The sequence below is a fragment of the Lagenorhynchus albirostris genome, chromosome 3 (genome assembly GCF_949774975.1).
Source record: "Lagenorhynchus albirostris chromosome 3, mLagAlb1.1, whole genome shotgun sequence".
NCBI lineage: Eukaryota > Metazoa > Chordata > Mammalia > Artiodactyla > Delphinidae > Lagenorhynchus > Lagenorhynchus albirostris.
The window spans coordinates 46,769,061-46,792,781 of NC_083097.1; the positions used below are offsets into that span (position 1 = coordinate 46,769,061).

General features: G+C 37.6%; 1 protein-coding gene across 1 annotated transcript in view; it reads right to left on the reverse strand.

Annotated features, from left to right (window-relative positions):
* The window catches only part of LOC132518315 (cAMP-specific 3',5'-cyclic phosphodiesterase 4D-like), a 624,833-nt gene that overhangs the window by 362,064 nt on the left and 239,048 nt on the right, over positions 1-23,721 (reverse strand). The window contains exons 4-5 of the mRNA XM_060146309.1: positions 14,911-15,140; positions 14,367-14,425 (exon numbers count right to left, since the gene is read on the reverse strand). Coding sequence (XP_060002292.1) covers positions 14,367-14,425; positions 14,911-15,140 — 289 coding nt within the window. The remainder of the gene's footprint in view (positions 1-14,366; positions 14,426-14,910; positions 15,141-23,721) is intronic.

The following is a 23,721-nucleotide window of genomic DNA, read 5'->3' on the forward strand; positions in this document are numbered from 1 at the left end:
AGTTGACCCTGCAGACTGAAGATAAGGTTTTGGAAATGATCTGTCTCTGAAGTACTTCTGAAGGAGATCACACCCAAGCGTGTGCATGTGTGCACACACACACTACAAAAAAGATAAATGACTTCTAAAAGACAAGGACACCTATAAAAAAAAGTTTAAGCAACAGTTTCTCATCTTATTTCCTCACCATTATTTTCAAAAAATGTATCGGGAACAAGCCTGACAAATTTAGCACTACATGTAAGGAAGAATTAGAGAGAAGTATGTTCCCATGTTCAAAGGGAAGCCTTTCTCAGTGGACTAACAGCAATCAGAGTTCATTTTCCTTCAGGGAGAACTTCTTTTTAAAAAGAGATACAGAGACACAGAGAGAGAGACAGGAATTAAAATAAATTAGTACTTATAGCCGAAGAATATTCTCCAGGGAGAAAAGACATGCAGTTTGTAATTTCATGCACTTAATTAATTGCAGTGCAAACCACTCTCATTAGGAGTCCATTTTAAGCCTACCAGCTTGAACAGTCAAAAGGGAGTAATTCCAGTGAAGCCCTGTCCTTGTCTTCTTATTGAGAGCTTCACAAACTTTGCCGGGGACAAAGAGACTCTTCCCAAGACACTCTTCTCTCTACTACCTCCTTTTTTGTTACCCTTTTATGTAAAAGGAATGCACTGAAATGAAAACTCAATTTTCCCCTTTGGTTCCTCCCTACTAACTTTTACTACTGATTTTACAGTTAAAGTAACAGAAAAGTCACAGTACCTCCTGTACTTTGGTTTCAAGAGCAGTGAAGCTTCATAATACATTTATTAAGGGCTGTGTACCTCTCAGGGGTCTGGGTAGCAAATAATAGAAATCAACACTGATGCACTTAAGCAGGAAAAGGAATTCATCAAAAGAATTCATCAAAAGAATATAAGAGGGCTTCCCTGGTGGCGCAGTAGTTGAGAATCTGCCTGCTAATGCAGGGGACACGGGTTCGAGCCCTGGTCTGGGAAGATCCCACACGCCACGGAGCAACTAAGCCCGTGCGCCACAACTACTGAGCCTGCGCTCTAGAGCCTGTGCTCCGCAACGAGAGGCCACGATAGTGAGTGGCCCCCGCTTGCCACAACTAGAGAAAGCCCTCGCACAGAAACAAAGATGCAACACAGCAAAAATAAATAAATTAATTAATAAACTCCTACCCCCCAACATCTTCTTAAAAAAAAAAAAGAATATAAGCAGCAGACGAGCTGGATCCATTGGAAACAAGGAGTAGCCAGGAGGCCAGGAGGAAACCACACGATCAGTCTGCCTAGGATGCTGCTGCTCACCAGCTGGGCACCATCAGCCCTGGTCACAGTGTCAGCAGCCACAACCTCCATGCCACTAACATTTAGTGGTGACACATGTGATGGCGGGTCTGAGTCACCCTCTCAAGATTCAAAGTCCTGGCTGGGAGCATCAGATTTACCATGCTGAGCTCTAACTGCTTCAGAGAGGTGCGCAGAGGGGGATATCTGTCCCCGCTAGCTTCCCAGGTGGAAGGCTGGGCTCTCCTTCCTACCACACTGAGACCCCTTCAAAACAGAAGATGCCAACCAACCAAACCAGTTTTCCACTCTAGGATCTTACCTTCCTTGAGCTCTCATCCCTTGACTATCCCCAGAGTTACATTCTCAAACAATGAGGTGACAATAGCATAAATTTCAAAAGAGGGTACAGAGCACCTGTCTTTTTGCAATGTCTGGCTGAATGAGTATCAAGCCGAGTATCTTAGTCCATTAAGGCTGCTGTAACAGAATACCTTAAACTGGGTGGCTTATACACAATAGAAATTCCTTTCTCACAGTTCTCAACTCTGTGAAGTCCAAGGTCAAGAGCTGGCAGATTTAGTGTCTGGTTAATGCCCACTTCCTGGTTCATAGATGGCCTTCTCACCGTGGCTAGGAGTGAAGGATCTCTGGGGTCTCTTTATAAGGGAACTAATCCTGTTCATGAGTCCTCCTCCCTCATGACCAATCACCTCCCAAAGGCCCTCCTTCCTAATACTATCCACCCACTTGGCGGTTAGGATTTCAACATATGAATTTGGGGGTACATAAATATTCAGACCATAGGACCTAGGCTCACTCATAAACAAGGTGGTAAGAACTAAAACCAAAATACTTTCCTGTCCCAGCGCTAAACAATTATGGGCCAAAGCTTAAGTGCCTGCTTTAGTGCCAAACAAATCCTGGGACCAAGCAAAAATAACTTAGGTACTAGCTCCATGGAAGGCTTGCTCTTAAACTGTAAGGCTGTAAACCAACTAAAAGTTTACTTCTCAAAACTAACAGTTTGCTCATGAAACCTCTTTAAGACCCTCACCTCACTTTAAGACCCCATTAATCCAAAGCTACTAGGACCTTAGATTCTTCTCAATTCCAACCATTTTCCACCTAACAAGACCAGGCTATAAAACTCTATAAATATCCTTTCTGTACTTCTCCCTTCTAAAATATTTCTAAGTTTAAGGGCAGTGTTCTCCTTTATTTCAGTGAGACTAATAGTTTGGCTTGATCAATATGTTCTGCTCGTGATCTTTTTGGGGAGTCTGCTGCCAGCAGAGCCTGGTTACACAAAATGATCAGGAGAACTCTAAAAGTCCAAGTATTCCTCCCCTCATATTTGCCAAAGATTCCTGTTGACTTACATGTGAAAAACAAAATACCATGAATTTTATTTTTATCTCTTCAAAAATATACTCCCAGCACTTGAAACACTGTCTATCATATACTAAAGCTCTATAGATGCTTGGATGAATGCAATTGCAGATAAATCATAAATACAATTTTAATGTAATTTACTGATTGGACAAACACATATTTTCATTACTAGAAATTAAGAGGGAAAGAACCCACAATCCTGTTATTCAAAAATATCTAATTATTTTCATATTGCTTTCCAGTTCTTAGACACATGCAGGCATATATTTTGCAGTCTGTAATTTAAACATGGATATGTACTTATGTATTTTTCTTTTCTTCCCAAAAGTTCCCAAGGTCTTCCACGTTACCATATAGTTATCATAACAATCATGTTAATGACTAGATAATGGTCCATGAATGTGAATTTTCATTATTATGCATTCACTGTTTTGCCACTGCAAAGGATATCTTTCGCTTATAGGGCAGTTTTATAGAAACACTTAAACCTAAAATGATTAGCCCTAACCTCAGCTTTGCCAGTGGACACTGAACAGAACATGCCAGAAATTAAAAACCAAAATAAGAAGGTAAAGTTTCTATGTAGTCTGTATTTGTTGTAAAGAACCAACAACAATCTGAAAATCAATCAACCTTTACATTTCTTTTAAGACAAATGAAGCCCTCTCTGTGTGGGTATCTTTGGAGTAGAATTAAAATCCTTTGCTAAGGCATTTATGACATACTCCACCGTTGCTAGTCACAGATACTACTTCAGGTGGTGAGGATTAAAACAAACAAAAATGACCCATAGGAGAGAACAGAATAAAAAAACTGTGTTTGCAGAGGCTTTATATCAAGGTTTTTAGTCCCAGGATTTAACTGTGCAACTCTTATCATATAGTTTTGAATTAAAATTAACATGAGCATTGTTTTCTGTAAGATAAAGTCCGCAAGTAATACATTACACCCAAGTTAAGAAAAAACCATATGCATGTGCCTTTGTGTTCTTTCAGTAGAGTCACATTAGTAGTCTCATTTACAGAAGAAAGTTTTCTACAAATAGAATTTGTCCACATAAAATTCACTTTTATTCTAGATTTTGCTGCTACAACTGGCAGCATGACGAACTGGAACAGTACTTGAATCCCAGAAATAGTATTTAAGAATATTTAAGAAAGTAGAGTTGTTTCAGACAATGATCATTTCTCAGGAACGAAATTCTCAAAAGAAAAACCCAAACGCTAATTAACACCTAAGTTGTTATTATAGGTGGCAAAATAGCGTTAAATATTTAAAAACACAACAGTTGAAAATAAAATAATACTCTGACTAAAAAGATAATACACATGAAAAAATCAGATCCTTCCCCATATTCCACAGACGGTAATAAATCTAGGACACAGCTGAGTAGCTTGAGAGATGCAAAATTTCCCACACCAGAAGTTGCTGCTGTTTCCAACAGATGATGAAAGTACTAGGAACCAAAGGCTACCAGTGTAGACCTACTTATCTGGACTAGAATAATCCCTGTGGGCTTTGTAAAAGACTTACTTATTAGGCTACACTTCTGCCTCCCTGAATCTGTCAGAGGACAGCTGGACCAATTCTTGAAAATGTTTTGAAATTCACCTCTAATTCAGAGAAGTACCTGAGATAGATAATACTCCTCTGTTCCTTATCCCTCTATTGCTCTATGATTTCTCTTTTCTGTCCAAAGCCCCTCTCTGTTCTTCCAAATTTCTTAGTTAGGTCTTCTGGAACCCTTTTTTTCCTGTGGTAAACAGACTGTCCTTCATCCTCACCTCCCCTCTGAAGAGCCACCCACATCCTACCTTCCTTCAAACATGGCCCTTTGCTGAGGACATCACGGCCCTGTAGTGAATTGGAGGGGAGGCTGCTCTTGTTCTCAGTGCCCTGATCCTCTTCCCGAGATGGGGTTGGGGCTCTCCTAATTATTCACATTAACTTACTGGGCATTACTCCTCTGTCCTCTTGCAAAACCTCTCTTTTGGCATCGATGCCAATCAACTCTACTTCATCACTGACTTCTGCCAGTCTCCCTGGTCTCTATGTCTCATTTATTGAAAGCTGCCCATCTTGATCCCTGCTGCTATCCTGTGTGACTTCAGTGTTGTTGTGGAAGGGTTACCTCATGCCCAGATCTCTCAATTCTTCAACTATTTCTTTCCCACTGCAGTCATTCTCTTCCCTGGACACCCGCTAACATATTGAAAACCACCTTAAATGACCTAACTTAAATCAGAAGGCCCAAACATCCTATCCTTCAAATATAACCTCCTAACTTTTCAGCTTGTCCAGTTATTCTAATCTCACCACTTTGACATCATAGAGCCCGCTAGAGATCTCAACCCTCTCTATATCTGTACCTTCTCACATTCACTCAGTTCCATACTCAGCTTAGGTGCCACGATTCATCACTTCTTTCACTATCTTTCCAAACTCTCAAATCCCTTTCCCAGTTTTTCTTACCTTGCAACCCCACTTTCCAATTTTGAATCAATTGGACTATTTGCTTTCTCAGTGCCTATACCTTGGGTGCTCAGCACTCCTGGAGAATATTCCAAACCCTCACATATCAGTTACCTGAAAAATTAATAATAATGATTATCAACCATACCTACAACATGGCCTATTGGTCTAGCCACGCTAAACAGTTTTAGTTATCTGAATGCATACATCCCGCTTTCTTTTGTCATTGGACTTTGCTGTTCTCTCTGTCTGACACCATCTCCTTAGGTCTCAGCTTAGGTGTCAGTTCCTCATAAGCCTATGCTAACTTGCTCCCCTATTATCCTGCATTACTCTGCATGTCCTCAGTCATATATGTGCATTATACCTAACAAATGGGATTGTAGTTGTCTGTTTTCTTGTTTGTGTGCCCAGCTGAATTCTAAACTCTATGAAATAAGAGACTGTGTTGGTCTTGGTGAGCCTCCCATCTCCAGTTCATAGCTCGGTGTGTAGAAAAAATAGACACTTGTTAATGGTTGAATGCATGTGTACATGAATACATAAATACATAACTGATACATGATGGAGTAGATGAACATATTCACCAATATAACATGCAGTTATTCTTTTTCATTTATAAAATTTAACTTGATTTTCTAATATGTGTGGAAACATACAACTTTAAGAAATAAAGTTAATTTCAATTAAATAATATTGGAGAAATAAGAAGGTCAGAGTCACATGTTAACAGGGGCACAGAACAGTTAGTGGAGGAGGAAAGAAAGAGAACACTCCTAAAATATATGACTAAAAAATGGAAAAGGTCCAGAGAGTCAATGGTAAAGTATATTTTTGTATTCTAAAATGTGTATTCTAAATCTTATTTGTATATTTTAAATTATATATTTTAAGTTTATTATTTATGTATACTAAAGTTTTGAGTTTCTATGTATAGGTTCCATACAATGAGGGGTGTGTATATGTGTGTGTGTGTGTGTGTGTGTGTGTGTGTGTATTTATTATGGCATTAAGCATTAGTCACATTTTTTTAGGAATCATGTTGGAATAAAAATCAGAACACCCTGAGGTAAATCCCATTTGGAAATGTGGGCAAAGGTCTCACCTTTCCCAGGCTCAGAGCCACCAACTTCAGGGTAAATGATGCTAACCCAACAAATAAAGTCAATCCAGGTATGTTAAATAAACGACATCAAACAACTAAATGGCATACTGTTTTGATTGAATTCCACAGATCTGGAATAGGTCTAACAATGCTTAGCTCCACTTAATTCCTTTTAAGTGGATAAAAGATTCTAAATGAGTGAGATAAATTGGTATAGTAAATAACATCTAAATCCTAAGCTGTTAGAAAGAATTCTAACCAACTAGCCAGGATTTTCAGCAAAACCAACAATGACAAAAAAGTGTGTTTAACACAAGAGGTCATATAGTTTTCTCATAGTTCTTTTTCTGTACACAATTTTATTTTAAAGAAATCTTTTTTCCATTTTGTGGTGCTCATTTGTAGGGGGAGTTTGCTAACTTCATCTTTTCCTGAATTTCAGCTGAATGCATTTTTCTTGTTTTATTCTTCTTGAACTGATACACTTTGTCCAATATGAAGCGTAAATTAATGCATACATTTATGGAGCACATAACAATTAAACAAAGGCCATTCAATCAGAGTGCTTTCACCTACTTTCTTTCCCCACAAACATGATATTGCAAGACAGAAGAACATGACGTTGAAAGAACTGGAAACTCTCCCCAAACACTTCAGTGATTATATAAGGATGGTCAAACAGGGTAGTGTTTGTGGAAAGGCAGCTATCTGAGGAGCTGAAACACGATGATTCTCAGGTGGAAATAATTAAAGTGTTTTTATTCAGCTCTGCACTCTGCCTGCCACAGTATCGTGTTCTTCGATCACTTTTCATGGTAAATTAAATGCTTCACCAGGTTCATTTTTAGAAAATAGGGGATCTCTAACCAATCTATACTATCAAACAAGTAAAGTTGAAATAGAAAAGTATGAAAACAGGGACCAGGTGCTCCGGTGTGCTAAACGCACAAGTCACCACTCCGTTTAGTGTTTTTATGAACATGGGAGCCTGGTGAGATAGACATCTTTGATTACAAAAGTAAACCCTCCCCAGTACATGTTACTTTACGGACATACAAATAGAGATCAAAATACTGTGGTATGGTATCAGTCCATTTGAGTAACCTTAATTAGGATGCCAGAGAGTACTATGAGAATGAAAAGGCACTACAGTAGTCTGAAAAAGAAATGAGAGTTTGATAATTAACGTATTCTTTATTTTAACCAAATTACCATTTATTGGAAATCTTTTTCATTCATTGGAAATATTTTTACTTTCTGGAAATTTAGGGCATGACAGGTACCATAAAACACTCAGAGTTTCTGTGATGTGTGAGGGAAAACTGTCAGCATTATTTAGTTGTTTATCTTAGATTAGATTCAAGATGTCATTTACCAAGATATTATATAGCAAAGTGTTCCATCACTCTTAGAGTCTATGTTAATCTTGAAACTCAAAAGTTTCAAAGCAAAGTAAAACTTGATTCAATTTAATAAGAGTAAATGCTATAGAAATGAGTCTTATGATGTTCTGTGGATATTCCGAGAAGTTTTGACAAACACTATACAAATAAATTGCATTTAAAAAAATCAAAGACAAAGGAATCCAGTTGTTTTATTATTTTTTTTATATAGCATGTATCTTTACGATTATTGCAAACATTGCCTCCTTATTACTCTGCAATGATTACTTTTAAAACCAAATCCAGCTCAAGAACACCGTATTTCTAAAGGGATATTTTATAATCACAGTCATGTGTGCCCATTTTCAATTTCAGAAATCTTTGCCTACTGGGTTATAGATCTGCCACATCGCTTTCAGCACGAACTTCTCAGATAAATATCTTGAAACTTGAGCACATATCCAATATGAAGGTGCAAGTCTCACGGGTTCACCATGAAATATAACTCTTTAGCTTCATAAATCCTTATATCCACAATACTTCAAATTTGAAATGCCCACTGTCAATGCCTTCTTAAGTTAAAAGGATGAAATTTGAAAAATCAAATGTCTGTTTTAACCAAGCTTCTGTTTCTCTTCATTTTATTTTGTTTGGATTTTGATTCAGTACCAAGATGTTGAAAATTAGCTTTTTTATGTTCACACTAAGGCACTGTGTGTACTCAAGAACATTAGATGATGGGCAGCTGATCAAAGAATCCAAAGTCTAACTGGCATCTGGGACCAGCTCCTCTGTGAATGGCACATAACTCAAGGAAATATTTCTGGAAGATTGTTATAATATGAAGCCTTATTTGACTAAAGTAATCCTTCCTCCTATGTTGGGGAGTTGATTTTTTTCCCCAAGTGACCATTTCTTCCTTTAACTTCTTTTCATTTTCTTTTTTTTATAGGACATAGTAATACAAATGCACACAGTGTACTTCTCCAGACAGGTAATGGGGCACTACTGATGAGAAAGTGTTTGTAATATTCTCCACCCACATGTATCCCTGAATATACATCCATCCAGAGGTGTGTCATCCTGTCACAAGGGGACAACTTACTCCTTGGTTTTTATTTTATTATAGCTGATGCAGCAGTAAAACACAGGTTGAGAGATTTAGCACTATCTCTAAAACACAGGTAGAGAGATTTAGCACTATCTCCTGTTACCCTCCCTCTGCTGCCACAATCTCCTACTTGTGTGCAAGAAGCGTTCCATGTGTGGCAAGCTAAACCCTCCTCAGAGTATCTGGGGGGTCCATGGATTACCCAGGGAAAGTAAGCCAGTGCCAGAGTTGACGCCAAGGGGAGCTCCTAATTCCTCCAGAGAATTCTGACCAGGTAACTATGTTGCAGTCAGCAAGGGTTATTATAGAAGTGAAACAAGGAGGAAGTAAGGAATGAAGAGGACCTCTGATCTCATTCCAAACATAACTGAATAATCTTTGAAAGCAGGGCATGTCTGTGGACTGATGCCAAAAGCAAGACCTAGACTTCTTAACACAAATGTGACAGGTCCATAACAATCTTAACTTTCTGAACCAGGAACAAATTTCTGGTTTCCTCCTAAATCTACTAGAACACCCATCTTTACCCCAAGAGTTATTAATAGAGGATCTTTGAGGCCAATTCTAACAAGGAAACTGATAAAAACAAACAGGATTTGCTCCAATATTTTTGCAAATAAGTGTAGCAGTAGCAGTAGTGGTTATACAGTAAGTAGCTATAACATGCCAAAAGAGTACCAAGTATTTTATCTTCACAATAAAACCATGAGGTAGGTACTCTCATTATTTTTATTTTTGCCCTTTAGAAATTAGAAACTTGGAGTGGTAAGAAACTTTCCCAAAGTCAGATAGCTCGTAAGTGGTGATGCATGCAAGACTCAAATTCAGACCACCTTATCTGGAGTCCCCACTCTAAACCACTTACTACTCTGCCACTGTCTACCATGACACTGTCTTTTCATTCTCAACTTTTCTGTCTGCCCCCTTAATGCTTGGATGTCCTATTTGCCACCATTCAATATTCAAGGGATCAACTGTTCTTTTCTCTCAGGACAATTGCCCTGCAGGTTAAGTGTCATCCTTGTTACCTCCTTTGCCCTTAGCAAGCTGCCTCCATTTCCCCCTTTCCATTTTCTTCTCCACCCTGCAAACTTCACTCTTTTCCTTTTCACTGTTTTTCCCTGTTATCTGCCCATCCTCATTTCTCTTTTCTCCAGCCTAATTCCACTGCCATCTCACTTATCCTTGTTTCCCTGACCGTTCACTGTGACACTTTTCCCTACACACACACATTTCAGAGGTTCTTAATATTACCACCATATTAAAAGTAAACAGAAAATAAAATTCAAGCCATGATGTGAGAGAAAATATTCATTTACAATACAAACAAAAGACTCATGTTTAGGATACAGAAAACCCCCAGAAATCAATAAGTTAAAAAAAACTGGATAAATATTTAAATAGGCATAGCACAAAAGAAGATATACAGATAGCCAATAAGCATATTAGAAGGTAAACAATATTTCTACTCATCAGAGTAATGTAAATTAAAACCATAGTAAGATACTGCTACACATTCACTAGAATGGCTAAAATGAAAGGACTGAGAATACTAAGGGTTGATAAGGATGCAGAACAACTGGAACTTCCACGCATTGCTAGTGGGAGAATAAAATAGTACATCACTTTGTAAAATTGTTGGACAGTAGTAAAACTAAATATATGCTTACCTACAACTCAGAAATTGTAGCCCCAGGAATATAACCAAGAGAAATAATTGCATATGTCCACAAAAAGACTTGTATAAAACTGTGCGTAGCAACTTTATTCATAATAGTTCCAAACTAGAAATACCCCAAATGGCCACCAATGAAAGCGCATAGATAAATTATGTTATATTCATACAATGGAATACTACACCACAATAAAAAAGAACAAACTATTGATACATACACCAACACTATAAATATCAAAAAACATTTTGAGTGATAGAAGCCATACACAAAGAGTATTTACTATATGATCCCATTTATATGATGTCTAAGAAGAGGGAAAACTAATCTTTAGTGACAGAAGATAGGAAATTATATGGCGATTACATGAGTATACAAATATATAAAATTTATCCAGATGCATACTTAAGATTTATGTATTTTACTGCATGTAAATTATACATATATAAAAAGTTTGTAAGAAAGTAAATGGATAGAAAACTGTTTAGGATAGAAATATAGAAACCTATGACATTCCAAGTTCTTGCCAAGTTCATAACATTTCAAGACATTAATAGATGTCTCTCTTACTTCAGTAAGAGTCAATAAACAGCCTCGAAGCCTGCGTCATCCTATCCTATCCTATATGGAAAACTAACTGGTGGGTGAATTCAAGGTTCTGGGCATCCCGGGCCTTACAATTCTGTTTTGTGATCACTGAAAGTTTCAAAATGTTGCTAAATCACAACACACACAAGCTAACACCTTAGGCATCCTCAAAGAGAATTGTTAAATAGTGGACATTTGAACACATTCATCTTGCCTGGTTAAAACAAATCCAAGTAGAATTGTGAAAGTATTAATTTTGAAAAGTTCTCTTGAACTCAGGCTCTTGACCCAGGCACTTCATGAGGAAGTTAATAGCTGCCATACATAACATTCATTTTTGCCCACCAACATTCCCTTAAGAAACCACATCATGGCTTTCTAAAGGGGTAGCACAAGTCTCTAGACCCACTGTGTAATACTCGACAGAGCAAGTGTCTGATGTGCTGATATCCCAGAAGAAAGAGCAAAAATAAATAAATAAATCCAAAGGGCATGAAAAGTCTTCTTTCTCATCAGAGATTCACAATTGCCAACTAACCTTTAATGATGGGAAATGGGGCTGTAGAAAATCTAGCTAAAATAGTCTAAATTACCCATTAGCCCTTTCTGATAGCTGTGAAGGAATCTTGTATTCTTGGTTAACTGGAATAGCTACAGAATGTCATCCCTAACTTTACCATTTGCTTACCTTCCAAAGCTTAGATAGTCCAGAAAATTATACTTCTGATTTTTACATTTCTCAGATACTCAGTTGACAAATACATATTTTTTAGACCAAATGATCAATTATTTATTCACTTGATTCATTATTTCTTTCTTTCTTTTTTTTTTACATCCTTATTGGAATATAATTGCTTTACAATGTTTTGTTAGTTTCTGCTGTACAACAAGGTGAATCAGCTATATATCCTCGCCCTCTTAAGCCCCCCTCCCACCCTCCCTATCCCACCCCTCTAGGTCATCACAAAGCACTGAGCTGATCTCCCTGTTCTATACAGCAGCTTCCCACTAGCTATCTATTTTACAGTTGGTAGTGTATATATGTCAATGCTACTCTCTCACTTCGTCCCAGCCTCTCATTCTCTATATCTGCGTCTCTATTCCTGCCCTGCCACTAGGTTATTTTTGCTTCAAAAGATAATAGGAATCCCTTTAGGACATCCTTAGTCTTTGTTTCTGCCACTCTCATCCATGGTTTCTCCTGGCTGCCTTCTGATACAGACAAGTCACTCTTGTTTCATCTCTCTAAAAGACAAATTCTTTCCTCCAAGATATTGAATAAATTTGTAAATGGTAAGCATTGTTTTGCTTATACTTGAGTCTTAGATCCTTGATTAAAAAGGAAACAAACTCTGAACCAAGTTAAGTACTATCATACAGACAATTCTGAACCTCTAAGTTCTTTGGCACTTGGAGGCTATTTGCTTTTAGCAACACATTCAAATTTAATTAAATAAGCTTAGCTTTTACCTGAGATTTTTAATTATATGCCTTGCCTGACTACACAGAGGCATATTAAATATACTGCATCAGTTTCTTCTAAGGGCACGTGATATAACACCAGCTTTGAAAAAGAAATCATGTTTAGCCACCAAATTTTTTGAGGTACCAAAGTTAATTGAATACAACACAGGCTTAAATTAGTTCATTTTAATTTTAACTAGAATCCCTTCTTCCTCAAAGGTAGAGAAAGCAAGACAATGATTGTAAGATAAACCTGCTGTGCAGAAAAGCGTTTATACTAGGCCTGCAACTGTTATCATTAGAAAAGCCTGTTGGAAAGGTGAGCCCTTAGCTGGCATCTGTGAACTTGGATTTCAGGAGGGTTCCCACCGTTCCCTAACTGGTAAGAGTGGCCAACTGCCTAAACTGGTTGTGTAAAAAGTGTGGTTTATGCTGAACAACTGATTTCCCTCTGGGAATCTGGAATTTAGGCACATGCTACGAAGAGGGTGCCCCAGTGACCACCCCCCAATAAAAATTCTGGGCACTGAATCTATCTTTTATTTTTAATTTTTTTTTATTGTGGTAAGAACATTTAACATGAGATCTACTCTCCTGACCAAATTTTAAGTGCATAATACAGTCTTTTCAACTATAGCCACAATGCTGTACAGCAGATCTCGGGAGCTTATTCACTTTGTAATTGAAACTATATGCCCATTGAATAGCAATTCCCCATTTCCCCTACCCCCGGCCCCTGGCAACCTCCACTCTGTTTCTATAAGTTTGACTCTTAAATACCTCATACACACTGAGTTTTTAATAGGCTTCCCTGGTAGAAGGCTTCCCTGGTGAACACACTTCACATGTGTTGTCACCACTCATTACTGGAGGAATTAAGTACATCCTGTCTGACTCTACTGGGAGAAGGAACTCTTGGATGCTTGTATCTGGTTTCCTCCAGATTTTACCCCATGTGCCCTTCTCTTTGCTGATTTTGCTTTGCATTCTTTTTCTGTAATAAATCCCAGTCACGAATACAACTATTTACTGAATTCTGGGCTCTCCTAGCAAATTAATCAATGTAGGGGTGGACTTGGTGACCTCTGACACACCTGGCAGTGAATCCTGTTCTCTACACAGATGAAGTGGTGTTGACGCCGACGAGGGGAAATTGGATTTCTGAGACAGTATTTTTCAAAGCATGCTCAGATCAAACTGCCATATAAAATTCCCACCTGATTTAGTGTGTCTGATCAACAGGTGTACAGTCTTATTTATATACATGGTTCATCCCAAGGGAAAAAAAAAAACCAACCCAAACACATCACATACGTAATTCCTCTTTCCATCGCTTCAAAGTAAGAATTCGTTGTCTTCTTATTTACCTAGTAGTGGTTTCCTCATAACTTTTAATAACATAGGTGCTTTGAACTGGTCTTTAACAATTCAAACAGATAAATTCAATATCTTAGATGACAGTTACTGCTGAAATTTTTTCTGACCACAACTTTTCTAACAACTTTTAGGAAAATCCAAAAGATACCTCTCTAGACATACACGCCTTGAACTTGGCAGAGAATGAGGGAGCATCACATTTTCAGCATAACAAATTGCTCTGTTCTTGTAATCCTAGTAAATGCTCAAGAGACTGCCTATGTTCCACTGGTTTCCTCCTCTCTTCTTAAAATACAGCTGAGCTGGCCAAAAAAACAAATAACAGATGTGCCCACTATCCTCATTTTCTTTGACAATATTTTATCTAGTGAATTGCTATTAAAGAGTAAAAACTCCATTGTAAACAGTAGAAAAAGAATAAAAACATAAATACTCTGCAAAGTAGGAACTAGAAATATTACATTTGTAATTGGAGGCCTCATTGCATCTGATTCTTCTATACATACTAATGCAGAATAAAACTGCCTTGTGCTGGGAACTGAAACAGTATTCTGGTAAGCAACACCTGAAAATGTCAAAGGCCAAATTACTAGGCTTATGACTATAACTGCATATTTCCTTTAATTCTAATTATAGTACAATCTATTCTTGATTCCAAATTTGCTTTGCATCGATAAACATTGCCTACCATTTCCAGATATGTATGCCTACATGGTAATTTGTCCATTAGTTCTCATTTGTTAAGAAATTTTCTATTAAATTATCTATGACCAAGATCAATTTCCAAGTCCAAGTCCCCTTCTTCAGATACTCATTATCATTCATCAATACCTTTTCAAGTCCTCCTTGTAAAATAATTTCACTAAAACGTCTCCTCCTGCAGAGATTGCAACATTACCTGAGAAAAAAAATCACCCTTCTTTCTTTTGGCTCTAGAAACCCCATTTTCCTTCTGCTCAAATCAAGCAATGAGCCACAAAACTCAAAAGATCACAGATAACCATCACCATCTAAAATACAAAATGGGGAAATGTCGCCAAGGTCACTCACCCACTGGAGTCCGCGGAAGTGATAGCAATCAGGGGTAGAATCTTCAGGGGGAGACTGGTTGGCCTTTGAGCGTTCTCCAATTCACTTTTCAAGTCAGCTTGTTCCAACTGTCTAAAGGCGAGAGGGGGAAGCTGGACACTGCGGCAAGAAAGTCTCCGTACAAGATAGGGTTCCATTCCTCGCAAAGGGTCTTCCTCTTCATTAGTGGAATGCAGTGTTTCCTCAGAGGCCTAAGACAAAAGTTCAAGAAAGTTCAGTAATCAACAAAAGTCTCATGATTTATCATTACATGATGGCTTTACACTTTTGGAGAAAGAAATTGAGGGAAAATTATACGTGAAAAATGCTAACTAGAAAGCAATGATATTAACAGAAAAATATTTGGTGAAAAGACTACAACTAATAACTGAAATCTAGAGTTATTTTAAAAATAGTAAAGTTGTTCACCAGTATATTCTGATATGGCTTGGTTGTTAACAGTTAACTGACATTTCCAATAATCTTAGAATTTATGAGTTTTGTGCATGAATTCTATGAAATCAAGGGTAAATCAAAACATTTTTCTACCAAATATGAAATGAATTGTGGAAATTTCATATATATATGTGTATATATATATGTATGTGTATATATATATATATATATATCTTGACATATTATATACCCATAAATACATGAAGAAAGAGGAAGAAAATGAGTCCTATTTTTTTTCTTCATAATTAGGACCATATTTGTAACATATTTTCATATGTCACTTGTTACTCAGATATTCTTTACAAAGTTTTATGATAAGACTTTGTGAGGGGAATGAAAAAAAAAGACATGGACATCTGAGTACCAAGTAGAAATATATTTAAATCACAGCTGAACTTTGCAAATAGAAAATTTAATATTTTGACTCTAGTTGAAAAAATATACTACTACATAAGTAATAATTATTTCCAAGTGGTTGGAAAGTCTAGTCTGGCAACGTTTATTATATGCATATACACAGAATGATAGAGCCACCAAATGTTATCAGATAACACAATGAGTTTTAGAATCCTTGCATTGCCACTTTGCCAGTTGTGTTTGTAGAGTGTTGCTTAATCTAAGTTTTCTGTTTCTTTACCATAAAAATGGAAATAGATCCATCGTCTCTGCAGCACACATTTGTTGGCCAAACCTTTGCTTTTCTACCTCTGTGTGAGTGGCCTTTCTCCCCTCTGAAGTCCCAAACCACTATCCTCCACACCCTGTTTGTTCTTTAGGAGCCAAAGGTGGTGTTTCAGGGAGGGCTTCGGTGAGTGACTCTGTTCTTTGGGTGGGTGGCCAGGCAGGGTCTCTCCCATGGACCAGTGTGTAGGGGAGCAGAATTGGCCACCCTCAACTGTGTCTCTTTGGCATATTGTTTGAAGCGGTTATCTCCTGAGACATGGAAAGGGCTCTGGAAACTAAGTAGGAGTTGCCCTTTCCTAAAAAACCTTTCCATTGGTAAGGGTGACTCCCTGTCAGGATGGAGGATGACCCACCCATTCCCCCCCACACACACAAAAATGGAAATAATATTTACCCACAAGAATTAAATGAGATCATGAATGTAATGTGCATAGCTCATTACCTGTTATGTGATAAGCAGTCACGGCAATTTCCTTTCCTTCTGAGTTGTACAAGTGAAGAAACTAGCCCAGAGAGGCAAAGTACTTTCTCCAAAATTAGCCTGTTGGTTATAAGTTAAAAGTGCATTGACTTTGCAGAGTCCAGACCTAGTTTAGAACCTTTGTTGAACTTCTTACTATACTACCATCTTTGGGCAAGTAACTTAGGCTCACTGAGATTGGTTCTCCACTTGAACACTGAGGATAATAATAATATTTACTTCTCAGGGTCATTGTCTGGATCAGAGATACAAAGTGTATGAAGCACTAATAGATGGCCCACAGTTTGCACTCAACAAAATGGCAGCTATTATTATGATAATCCAGGCTAATTCCCTTTATCTTTTCATGGCACTATACTGCCTTTGATACTTCATTCATCCATATTTTTTTCCAAAAACAGAAAATTTGTCTTTTTCTGATTTATAGCTTGAAAAATGTGAAAGGACATCCAATGGTGGCTTCTATTCAGCCTTGGGTTTTATTGTCTAATTTCATGGATAAATAGAAACAAAAAAGAAGGCACCCGGAAGGTAAAGAAGACGTCAAAGCTAAACGCACAGTTTATTTATTTCAGGTCCTAGATATGAAGACCTAGATTCTGAGAATCTGTGCTTTGAGGAATCTACTTGCTTTGTAAAACAACATTAGTAATAATAGTGGCTTTAAAAAGCAGGACATCCTGCCACTTGAGACAACATGCATGGATCTTGAGGGCATTATGCTAAGTGAAGTAAGTCAGACAGTGAAAAATAAACCCTGTATGAGCACACTTATACATGGAATCTAAAGAAAAAAACCCAAACTCATCAGATCAGCTTTGTGGTTATGAGAAGAGGGTGTGGGGGAGGGGAAATTGAATGAAAGGGGTCAAAAGGTACAAGCTTCCAGTTATAAAATAAATAAGTACTAGGGATGTAATATATAGCGTGATGACTACAGTTGACATGGCTGGATGGTATATACGAGAGTTATTAAGAGAGTAAACCCTAAGAGTTCTCATCACAAGGAAAAAAGTATTTTTTCTTTTTTTTTGTATCTACACAAGATGATGAATGTTAACTAAACCTGTGGTCATTATTTTACAATATTTTTAAGTCAAATCATTATGCTGTATACAGTAAACGTATACACTGCTGTATGTCAATTATATCTCAATAAAACTAGAAAATAGGTTTAATAATAATGACTAATATTTATTGAGTCCTTATCAAGTGCTGGGTTTACTTAGTGAGTGCTGTGCTTTTCATATATCACCTCATTTAATTTTCACTTAAGTCCTCTGGGTTAGGTTCTATTACTTTTCCCATTTCACACATAAAGAAACAGAGACCTTTATCATCACGTGCCCTGGTCACACAGCCACGTGGTTAGTAGGGTAACCAACATTCCTGTTTGCCTGGGCCTTTCTGCTTTTAGGACTGCAAGTCCCATGTTCAGGAGAACCCACCAATCCCAAGCAAACTAGGATGACTGATCACCCTACAAGTCAAAATCCAAACCCAAATCTATTTTAGTTAAACCTGAAACTAATAGCTACTCTGTACTACCTCTAACAAGTATGGTCCCTGGCAAGGTGCATACTTCCAGAAAAGAATTGAACACACAGTAATTGACCATAATTTAATATGCCTCACATTTTTAAAAAAATGAACAGAATTGAGCCCTACATAAACAGTGGAAATTAGTTGAGAATCCTTGTTGATTAAGTCAGGAGACAGAGATCTAGGCCTGACTCTGCCACTAATTACTTATGTGGTGTTGAGTCATTTTACCTTTCTGGACTTTTGTTTCCTTAGTCATACAATCAAGAGATTGTACAAAATGAACCTTAAGGCTACTTTCAGCTCTGAAATACTCAGATTTTATAATAGCCAGTGGTAAAATCAGCGCTTAGTGAGATGGCAAATATATATAATAAAGGGAAAACGTGTGCACGTGTACCATTCTTAGCTTTTAGTTTGAGAAAGTGAGCATCTATGTGCTTACAAAGTTCTGTGTGTTCGTTTAAGGACAGAATTGCAAACTACAGCCACACTCTGGGACTGCTAACAGGTCATGATTTGCCTCACGTATTTCTCAAGAGAAGTTAATGAATGACTTAAGTGTGTAGACATCCTTCTTTGGGACAAACGTGAAAAAGAAGAAAAAAAGATGAGTCTAGCAGAGCTAAACACTGAATGTAGCTGGCCAAAGTTAATATCTTTTTATAAAGATAGCATTGTAACTGAAGGAATGCTTTCTATAACCCAGGTCATGTGATAAAAGACTTAAGGTTTGTGACATTCTCTTTTAGATAAAACCACCTCAAGAGGTAACTTCGGAGAGAACAACCTCTATTAAAAATAAAGTGTAGCATTTTTATCTTGATAATAAAAATGATAAAGCTACAGATGTCTATATCCTAACATTCCATTCAAAAACAGCATAACAAGTGGCTTTTAAAAAATTCCATATCAATGTGTATCAATGATATTTTAAAAAGAAACAGAACTTTACCCAGTAGAAGGTGATAGGTTAAATGGCCTTATTTTGGAAAGAAATGTAAAAATGATCACCAGGACAATATGTATTTCAAGTTATTGTAGGAAAATGACATTTTTACAAGGGTCGAGGGAAAAGACAGTATTTATAGCATCTCTAAGCTGTTATTTCTCAAAAAAGTGATGCTCAAACTTCCTGCGTGAGAATCGCAGAAGGTACTTGCTAAAATTCAGACTCCCAGGCCCTATTCCAGATCTGCCTAATCAGTATCTCTATTATTAGGGCCTGGGAGTCTGAGTAAGTCTCCACTATGGTTATGTATGCTTAAATTTGGGAACTAATGGTTTTGACATTTTAGACATGGTCCAATAAGATGGTCTGGCAAAGACTCAATAACAAAAAGATGTTCACTGCAGCTTATTTATGATAAAGAATAACCAGATATAATCTAATTATTGTACTGAGGGATTGGCTTAATAAATTTTGATACATCATATTATGAAATACTATGAGGCTGTTAAAATAATGCAGAAGAATATGTGATTATGTTCATGACATAATGCCGAGTGGGAAAAACAGATTACAATGTGATCTAATTTTTGTAAAACAACACTAAAACAAAAACAAACACCAAAACATATTATATTTATAGACAAATTTTGGAAAGATATATCCCAGTTCTCTAAAATGGCTTTCTCTAGGTGATGGTGTTGGTGGTGATTTTCACATTGTTGTTTATTACTAGTTCCTATATTCCCTATAAATTTGTACTATTTTGAGTTTAAAAGTACAATAAAAGTCATAATAAAAAAATGAAACTACATTGAACTTGCTATTGATGGGACTCAAAAATATCTCACATTCAGCTTCAAGATATGCAATATCCAAAGAAAAAAGACACTAAAATATTTGAATGAGTTTAATGCAAACCTGTTAATTTGTAATAAAACAAAATTCTCTTTGGTAACTAACCAACTTACTTGGAATAGATAACAGAAAAATAACTTGAAAGTAATTGTTTTCACTGTTAGGACAAGTGCCTCCCTGAAATACATACCTAAAAAAAGCAATCCCTCAATGATTAAGAGTTACAACGAATGTGTGAGTGTTAAATATGTTGTTGTTGTCGTTGCTGGAATCATTATTATTGCTGTTTTCTTCAGTCTCCATGAAGGATAGTTAATTAGTTTCTTTGTTCTCTTTTTTTTTCCCCTCCCAAAATAGATTGCAAGCCACTTAAGGCCTTTAGTGCAGGGACATGCATATAACTGGTGATAAATAAATTGCTGTGCTGTTGATAATCTCGGGTTTTTGATATTTGTTTCATATATATGTATAAATATTTTACACATATATATGAAATTTTCTATAGAGAAATTATTTTAAAATATATGTGAATATACATTGGCATTATAGCAGAAAATGTTTCTTTCTGAGCACCAGCTAGACCATATTTCCAGATTCCCTTGCAGGTAGATATAGGTACATCAATGGCATTACCTTATATGCAAAGGATTACAGGCTAAGGAAATGTGCCATTTTCCAGCTGTCCCATAAAAACTGTGAGTACAATCCCTCATTTCTCTCCCCCTCTGGAACTCCTTACTGGATACTGAAGATGGTGAAGACAAAAGATGGGAGATATCATGGTTTCTAAGTCACTGTTCAGAGGAGAGCCACTTGAATGCTTAATTTGGGCCACATGAGCCACAAATAATTTTCCATTGTGGAAAGGCACTAAAATTTGGAGTCTCCTTGTTACAGCTAGTGCTGTATTATATATATAATCATATCTCTACTCTTTGAGTTCAAATTATCTTAATTATAACATCATTCTTTTCTGGGTAATTCCTTAATTAGATATTCATTGAGCATCCACTACCTTGAAAATGTGTGTGGGGTGCTAGAAATACAGATGAATTAGACACTTCCTTTTTCCTTAAGTACTCATTATTCATGTGGGGAGAAAGATAAATATAATAGGTCTTCACCAATGTGTGATGAAGAGCTGTAACAGAGGACTTAGCGCTCTTTAGGAGTGCATCAGTAGGATGAACACTTTTGTGAGTGAAAGAGGGTGCTAGCCAGAAGTGACATCAACCAAAGGAGAAAACTAGGACTGTCTCAGGCAAACTAAGCGGTATGACTACCTCGTGAATCAGGCATTTCTTTTTGGGTCCTGTCTACTTCTCCAATCAGTTCTGTTTAGTCTCATTGATGGATCCCCTGTTAACTGTCTCTTGAATCTAGACACTCTCCAATGAGCTATCCTCAACCATTTCTCTTCTCACCCTACACACTACTGGTTTGAAACCTCAGGAGCTTCCCAGGTGAAATCTGAACCTGGCCCCTGTACACGAGGGCAAGAGAGGCCAAAGAAAGAGGCAGGCCACTCCAGATCAGTAGGTGACAGAATTAATAAGGAAGGGAACTTACATACAGGTTTGTCTTGGGCGGCCGCAAGGCAACTAGATCTCGGCACGTGCTGCCAGAATCTGAAAAGGTTATATAGAGGCCTTAACTGGGTTCAGTTATGTATACTGTCCAGATGATCTCAACAACACATTGTTCTCTCAAGCCTGCACCTTCGAAAACTGCTCCTACTAGGAGAATGGTGGGCAGAACATTCCATGGACCAGGGAGGGGGTGAGCAGCTTCTGATTGCCTGGGTCCAGCTCACAGGTCAACTGGTGGTCAAGTTCTCTCAATGACCTCCTTTAACACACTCATGTTGAAAATATTATCTAAGACAATGAATACAAATAAATTCTGCCTTTTTATTTATGACCCCAAGTCAGCTTTCAGCCTTCCAGTTGTAGTGAAATGATTAATTCCTGTGTCATTCCATTTGTTAGTTTGGACACATCTAGAAGGAGAGGAGCATGCCATAAGAACTATTGTACCTCCAGTTCTCAGCCAGTGCCTGGGACAATGCATATGTATAGCTGTTTCACTTTGTTATAAAGCAGAAACTGACACACCATTGTAAAGCAATTATACTCCAATAAAGATGTTTAAAACAAAAAATAAACCTTGCTGAAGGCATGAATGAAGAAAACAGACAAACTTGACTCCATTTTCTCAACTGTAAGAAATCAGGAAATGGAGAAATAGTATTAGATATTGGTATTACTAGTAATGTTCTGTTTGTAATTACTAATGTAAGTTAGGTAGAGGCTGCAGCCCATACAAGGAATTTCTTTTAAAATTTCAGGATTTGAGCCACTCAGATTGCTTTGGTCTATTCCCATGTTTGAAACTTCTTTCAAATATAGATTCATTATGATAAGTATTTTCACCTAATTTTTTTAAAAACTAATAAAAGATTTCAGGCACTCAGTGCTCCACAGTATCTATTCTGTGCAGAGCATTGTAGAAGTTAGCATGTTAAATACTGCATGAATTTTCAGGAAGAAGACAGAGTAAGCTGAAGTTTAGTTTTTATAACTTCCAATGTTACGATCCTTGCTGCTGTCTAATTAGTTTCCTAATTTACTCTGAAAAAGTAGTTTCCCTGGGCCTGAATTTGTAAACAAGACAATTTTTGAAAATTGAACCAACTCTTTAAGAACTAGGGTAAAATTTAATAGGTTATATTGAAAAGAATTGAAGATTATATTCAGAATCTAAAAGAACTATATACAATGATAGACATTATGTGTATGTATATATATATATATCATAGACATTGTACGTGTGTGTGTGTATATATATATATATATATACATAAATTCTGCTATGTCTCAATGAATTGTTCACAATATACTAAAGCAATAATTGAAAATCTGCCTTAAAATTCCTCAGCCTTATGCTAAATATTATCCCCTTATCTCATTACTCATTTTATATATATATATATATATATTTTATATCTTTTTATCTTAAAATCCAATGCTAGACTCGCTCAAATAATCTTATAGGAAACTCACAAGTCAAGGCAATAAATGTAAATACCTAAGTTCTTTTAATTCAGAAAAGAGCATTCTGAGCAGAGGAAGATGGCGGAAGAGTAAGACGCGGAGATCACCTTCCTCCCCACAGATACACCAGAAATACATCTACACGTGGAACAACTCCTACAGAACACCTACTGAACGCTGGCAGAAGACCTCAGACCTCCCAAAAGGCAAGAAACTCCCCACGTACCTGGGTAGGGCAAAAGAAAAAAGGAAAAACAGAGACAAAAGGATAGGGACGTAATCTGCACCAGTGGGAGGGAGCTGTGAAGGAGGAAAGGTATCCAAACATTAGGAAGCCCCTTCGCAGGCGGAGACTGCGGGTGGCGGAGAGGGAAAGCTTCAGAGCTGCGGAGGAGAGCACAGCAACAGGGGTGTGGAGGGCAAAGCGTGGAGATTCCTGCACAGAGGATCGGTGCCGACCAGCACTCACCAGCCCAAGAGGCTCGTCTGCTCACCTGCCAGGGCGGGCGGGGCTGGAAGCTGAGGCTCCGGCTTCGGAGGTCAGATCCCAGGGAGAGGACTGGGGTTGGCGGTGTGAACACAACATACAGGGGGCTAGTGCACCATGGCTAGCCGGGAGGGGAAGGAGCCCAGGAAAAGTTTGGACCTGCCGAAGAGGCAAGAGACGTTTTCTTCCCTCTTTGTTTCCTGGTGCGCGATGAGAGGGGATTAAGAGCGCTGCTTAAAGGAGCTCCAGAGACGGGCGCGAGCCGCGGCTAAAAGCGCGGACC